Genomic DNA, 7,208 nt, shown 5'->3' on the forward strand with positions numbered 1-7,208 from the left:
AAAATAAACTTTTATAAAACTATTTTTAGGAAAAATTTTGGAAATAAGAAAATATCCTGAAAGCAATGAGAGTTCACAATGAATGGTAAATAATACTCTCTTTCACTATATGCATATTGAAGTTCATGTGACTCAAGTAGATATGCATGGAGACACATCCAATTATAGTTATTTACGACTATGCATTATAGCTTTCAATGATATATAGTTCATACATGCAAATTAATTTTTTTATTATAAATCTCTGTCCCTTTTTTATTTTCTTTAATAAAATATGATTAGATTCTATAAGGATCCTAAGTTAAAAATCATTACATACCATCTCATAACATTACGCCACATTTGAAATTTTCAAAGAAAAGCATTGGGAATTTGGGTTTAATACAGAAAATCATGGTCCCAATTACCATATTCAACTAATATAATAAAAATATTAAATAAAGAAAAAAAAAGTTGAGAAGCCCAAAAGATTTTGTTGGAGACTGGGTCAAAGTCAAACTACTAAAGTTGTCCAGATACAATTAATCCCCTGGTTAGTAATTTAGGGTCTAAATCTTCAATGTGAGAGAGAGAGAGAGAGAAAGAGAGGGGTAAAACTTAGAGAAAATTCAATTAGAATTCAATTTTGTATTATATATCTAAATTTATGTGAGAACCACACCATAATTATCAACTTGAGTTTGTGTCATTTGCCCACTTAAGTTTTTTAATATTTGTGTCAAGTGACTTAATAAGTGCAAAATATTAAGAATTTAATATTAATGAACTATAAAATATTTTTTAAAAATCAATCACATATACTCAATAAAAATAATCATAAGACAAAGATCACCACTCCTTCTATCTTATTTAAAATTATAATAAAAAAATTATCATAATTAGTATTAAATTTAGATAAAAATTTTAATATGTAACTAATTATGTTTACTTTTTAAAAAAATTGACTAATTATTATATTTTTATGATAAAAATTGTGTTTAATTTTAAATGCATATATATGTATGCATGTGTTACATGCTATTTTTTTTTAATAATTTGACTAATTATTTATATTTTTATAATAAAATTTGTATTTAATTTTAAATTCATCCATGCATTTGCATGGGTTACATGCTAGTTTATATATATATTAATAGATGAAGCTAAGAAAAAATCTAATTAGGTTTTAAATTTGATCCCAATTATTGTCTAATTATACACCACGTGTCTTTTTTTTTTTTTTTAATTTCTGTTCTAGGTAAGCTAATGAGGTGCAAAAGACGAATGGTCTAATATAAATAAATCATCAAAACTCGATAAACAAAAAAAAAAGAGTAAACACATGCGTATATCCAAAAGAAATTAAAATAAAATAAAATAAGAGAGAGAGAGAGAGAGAGAATAATTTGAATCCATATATGTGTGTAATTGTAAATTTTTTAAAATTTTATCGTGCATATGCACCGATTATACACTAGTCTATATATATAATAATAGGTGAAGTTGAAAGAAACTCAAATTAGAATTTCAAATCAAAATTCCAATTTTGTGTCATGTGTCTTGAATTATTTATTCTTAAAGAGTATTATTTCGAAATTTTAGAATCAAATACAGGATCACATCATAAATATTCATCCAAGTAAGTTATTAAATAAAAAAACTAAAAAGTCTAAAATAAATGAATCGTAAAAATAAATAAATAAAGTGCTTCACTATAATAATATTTAAAATATATATATATATATATATTTTGACAATTTACATTTTATACCTAATAATATCCATACAAAATTTTATAAAGAGTTAACAAAATATAAAAATGACTATTAATAGTATTTAAATTATATATATATGAATTATATTATGCATCTTATTATATATTTTTAAGTATATTCATACATATGCATAGGGTTACAAGCTAGTATATATTAATAGGTAAAGCTTAGAATAAAATTCAATTAGATTTTAATTGGATTTTTAATTTTGCGCCACGTGTCTCATTTAATTTTTAATTTTTTGCCAAGTGAATTACTGAATATAAAAATCAAAGAGTTCAAATCCAATTAGATTCTAAATTGGATTTCAATTAGAGTCTAATTTTCTGCCATGTGTCCATCTAAATTTTTATTATTGTAGCAAGTGAATTATTGAGTACAAAAACCAAAGAATCTAAATCCAATTAAATTCTAAATCATATATATAATGAGAAATTATTACATATTTTAAAAATGTATGGTTTAAAAAAATGTAAGCTAATACCATGCATAATTTGAACATCTTCTAAAAAAAAGTATAATTTGAACCATATAATTGTAATTGTTTTTAATTTTATCCATGCATGTGCATGAGGCTAAACATTAGTATATATTAAAGTAGAACATCCAAATATTACAATGATTGCACAATAAGCTATCAATATCATTGGTTCAATACCTATTTAACGCTTTAAGACTTAGTAGGGTGTTGTGAAATTTTAAAGTACTCGCAAGTGTACAAACCATACTGAAGTATAGTTTGACAAGAACGAGGTCGAACCCACAGGGACTTAAATGAACGTAGAAAAATTTATCAAATCTTAACCAAATTAATCCTAATCTAGTTTAATAAAAATTGGTTGTTTGAAATTAAATATACTAAGCAAATAATTAATCTAAGCAAAGATGTAATATGAAGCAGTAAAGAAATGAAAACAATCTAGAGAAAGGAATTAAGGTTTTGAAATCCGGCATGTTAATTCATATCAGCATATATTTACGATCATTAATTTTTCCCAACCACTACATGATAATCTAAAAATCAATCTTACTACCATGGAGAATATTATCATTAAAACTTCTATTTAAATATCTAAAGCATGCTCTTTTTCGCTTTCTAGGATTAAAATCAAATCATCAATTATATCTATAGTCAAACAAATCACAAGAGATATCCAATTTTAAAATCAAGAAATAAAAAACTAAGCATTCAATTAATTAAGGCAAATCCTAAATCATGAGAAAAACATGATTGAACTCATATCTAAAATCCTATCTTAGTCAATTGATATGAAGCAAAAACAATTTAAATCATTAAAGAACAACTATTGTGGGAAAAATCAAATCACATAATTATTATTGATAATCCTTAATAAGGTTTCATCCTCGATCCTAATTTTAAATTTAGCTACTCTTGGTAATTGAAGTAAAACACAAGAATAAAATATTAAACATTAAACTAGACAAATAAAATAGAGAAAGAAATAATCACAATGCTATCATGGAGAAAAGCTATAGAGAAGCCACATGTGGCACTACCTCTTGCTCCAATTTTTTGTTTTGCATCCCAACCCTAACACTAGCTTCCTCTAAATTTTTCCCTAAAGAGCCTTTAAATAGATTAAGAAATCTTATTGCAAGTTAAATTCCCGTTTGGAGAAAATCGTAAATTTTTAGGCTTCACTTAACCGATGATTTTGGCACATTTGAGATCAGAATTTGGACTTGTGGTAAACACAAAGTTGTAGCCCTTTAAGTTAACTTTCCAGGCCAACTTGAATCATCTCGATTGGACATCTAAGCCGAAAGTTATGCCAAACATACTAACTGATGGGCAAGCTGGAATCCTAATCCGAATTGGACTTGGATTTGGTGCAAATTTCCTTTGATTCCTTACTCCAATTGGATTTAAATTTAATTGGGTTGGCCTTCTTTAACTTCATCATGGCCCCTGTAAAAGTAAAGTCTATTAGCTATCTTCTTTGCACAAATCTACTTATTTAATTTCATTCTCCTACAAAAGAAAAATTCACGTGATAAAATTCAATTAAGCACAAAATTGATTATTCAGCATTATTCAAAAACCAAATATAAAATACATGAATTTTCTCAAAATAAATATGATAATGCTTTCTAATAATGATATAAATGTGCAAAATTAAGCTATTATCAATGCATATCATAGGGTATGGAACTAAAATGTCTTAGGGAAATTATATCAAAAAGAAAAACGACATTTTCGAACGTAGTTCTTAATTTTAATTAGCATGAGATGGAAAGCCAAACACTTCCTTCATTGCAATTAGAGATTTCGTATATACAGTCTTAAACTTTTCCTAACACGAAAATGGTTGAATTGCTGGGATAGAAAGGCTCCAAACACAAAAAGAGAGAGAGAGGGAGAGAGAGATTTGGGATGTTACTTGGACGATGAGATGTCTTCTAGCTAGATGGATAAAGGGTTTATGCTAAGTGTCTGAATGATCTTTAGTGTAATCTTCTCCTGATTTTATAGTGGGGATTGGCATGAATGTAGGAAGCCTACTTTGAGATTGCGTGGATAGTTGGGCAATTAATATGTTGTTTTTAGAGAAAAATGGAAAACAAATTTAGTTGTATGATATGGATAAGGGTAATGTTATTGCACACGCAATGTGCAATTGCATGCTGCCCAAAACACAACTGAAAATGTGACCAAAAGTCACGTTTTCAGTTGTTTTGGGCAACATGCATTTGCACACAAGGTATACAACTGGCTTTTCCCTATGGAATTGAATATACCCATCCTAGACTCGATGGCCCCTAATATGGCACTTAGTTAAAATGCAAGGGCAGTGTTAATTACACACACATCTATACACACGTAAAAAACAACTAAAATCGTGCATTGGAGAAATAATTTTAAATTAGAAATCGCACCTTCAAAGCACAATATTAGTTGTTTTGTTTTGTTTTGTAGAACTTGTTCTCCTTTTTGCCGATTATTTCAAATCAATGCATTCTTCAAAATAAAAATAAAGAAGTTTTTAAGTGAAGTGAAGCACTTACAAATATGTACCGTCCTTGTAACTTGGACTTGATGGCATATGTAATGTGACAGCAGGCCTTATAATAGGTTTTGGAAAATTAGATATCTTAATTTAGTTGCCTTCTTGCAGTTGCAGGCACACTGTAATACTACCAATTCTGGTACAGTCTTAACTGGCCAAAGACTCTTTCTTTCTTTGATTTTCTATTTTAATTTTGTCTTAATTTACACTATACTCTCTGCCCCCACCTTATATATATAGGAAGCTACATACATAAGTCTTTCACAACCAAAATCTCAATTGCTTTTATCTCCCTAATCCTTTAGAACTCCTTTATTTGATTCAAAGCTTCCAGATGGCTTCCCCCATTCTCTTCTTCGGACTTCTAACTTTCTTTTTCCTTGCTGCATTGGCATCTGATCCTAGCCCTCTCCAAGATTTCTGTGTTGCAGATACAAATAGTCCAGGTACAATATGAGCCTTAAACCTGTATACTTCTACTGAAAATTTCACCCTATAAGGTTAATAGCAGTAGCTCCGTAAATATTTGTTCAAACTCTTTTTCACCCACTCGCACGACGATATTCACAATTGTACACATAATGTATGCATTTTTAAAAAAGTAATGACAGTGACACACTACTTGTTATATACTCACCTTACACACACTACCACATAAATTAAAATCGTGATTTTAAAACATAATTTCAAAATAAAGTGTGTATGTAGTGTGCAATAGTAAGTAGTATTTAATAAAAGATTCTCTGATTTAAAAGTTTAAAACATAGAAAAGGAATATATACAACCGTGTGAAATAAGTTGTGAGAAAGTTGTGCGAGAAAAATCATTATCTTTAAATAGTATGGCTTTCATGTTTCTTATTTGCAAATGTGGTGGTTGGTGGCAGTGCTCCTAAATGGTTTGGCTTGCAAGGATCCTAAGACGGTTGTAGCCAATGATTTTTCAAGCAGTGGACTTCATATAGCAGGCAACACATCAAACCCTGAAGGGTTAAGCGTGGCCTCTGCACAAATTCCAGGACTTAACACTCTTGGAATTTCCCTCCTCCGTTTTGACTACGCACCATGGGGTATCAACCCTCCCCACATTCACCCTCGTGCCACCGAAATCTTAACAGTCTTGGAAGGTAGCCTTGAAGTTGGGTTTGTTACATCTACTCCTCCAAACCGTCTTATCACAAAGGTGCTACAGAAGGGTGATGTGTTCGTATTCCCAATTGGTCTCATCCACTATCAAAGAAATGTTGGTAAAAAAAGTGCCGCCGCCATTGCTGCTGCAAGCAGTCAAAACCCTGGTTTTATCCCAATTGCCAATTCAGTGTTTGGGTCCAAGCCTGACATTCCTAGTGACGTTTTAGCTAAGGCCTTCCAGGTGGATAAAAATGTTGTCAACTATATCCGGTCTAAGTTCTAGACAAGCTATGATTATTTTATTTCATTAATTTAGGGTACGTTTAGTACACTAAATGGAGATTACGACAAAAATTGTAATCTTTATTACTAGGAATAAAATGTGTTGTAATGTAATAACTAAACTTATTCATTAGTTTGGTTGTGAGTTATAACATTAAACTGAAACTTAACATTTATTTTAGGAAATTTCTTACTCATACAATTATATCTCCTTACAAAATTGTTATTTTTAAATTTAAGAGAGATAAGTGTTATATTTTATGATTTTTTATTTTTATAATTGTTAGATATATATGGAAAGTTTATTTACTTGGAAATATATTAAAATTTGAAATTATTGTACTTACTAAGGAATAGGAAATACAACCTTTTAAAGAGGAATAATTATTCCTTATTTTGAAGAATAACTATTCATAAGAAATGATTATTTTTTGTAATAAAAAAATAATCAAACTAAAAAATAATTAAATTATAGAAATAACTATTACATTACAGAACTTATTACAGTCTACCAAATATGCCATTAATTAATGATAAAGAACCTACTCCTCTCCACATTCTGTGCGAGTGTGTCAATTTGTTATTTTACAACCTCATTGGAAGTTTGTGCGCATTGTTTTGCTGTTTCTATGTTATATTTGTAATTTTATTATTATGATACTTTAGGTTTCCTTTTCGATTTTATTTAATAAAATATAGTTTTTATGAATTTTCCTCTCTTCTTTTTCTTTTTTTTTTAGAAGATTTATGTACTTTCCTTTATTCGTCTTCCATTCCATCTAGAATCCTTTGCTTCAAATTATGAACCACGTTCAACAGCATTTTTTTTTTTTTCATTTTTATATAATTTCCTTAAAACATTTTATTTTCACATCACAATAATTATCAAATCTGAAAGCAATAATTATGAAAATAATAAAAGTCACATGAAGAACTTCTTCAAATGAAGAATTAATTGTTACGGTAGCTAGTTCAGTCACAAGGTACAAGCCTTCAATTATTTGCACGTATAA

General features: G+C 28.7%; 1 protein-coding gene across 1 annotated transcript; it reads left to right on the plus strand.

Annotated features, from left to right (window-relative positions):
• Positions 1–5,117: 5,117 nt before the first annotated feature.
• LOC126729149 (putative germin-like protein 2-1) lies at positions 5,118–6,196 on the plus strand. Its single transcript, XM_050434843.1, has 2 exons — positions 5,118–5,229; positions 5,670–6,196. The coding sequence occupies exons 1-2, from the start codon at positions 5,118–5,120 to the stop codon at positions 6,194–6,196; spliced, it is 639 nt and encodes a 212-aa protein (XP_050290800.1).
• The last annotated feature ends 1,012 nt before the right edge of the window (positions 6,197–7,208 follow it).

The sequence above is a fragment of the Quercus robur genome, chromosome 5, assembly GCF_932294415.1.
Source record: "Quercus robur chromosome 5, dhQueRobu3.1, whole genome shotgun sequence".
NCBI lineage: Eukaryota > Viridiplantae > Streptophyta > Magnoliopsida > Fagales > Fagaceae > Quercus > Quercus robur.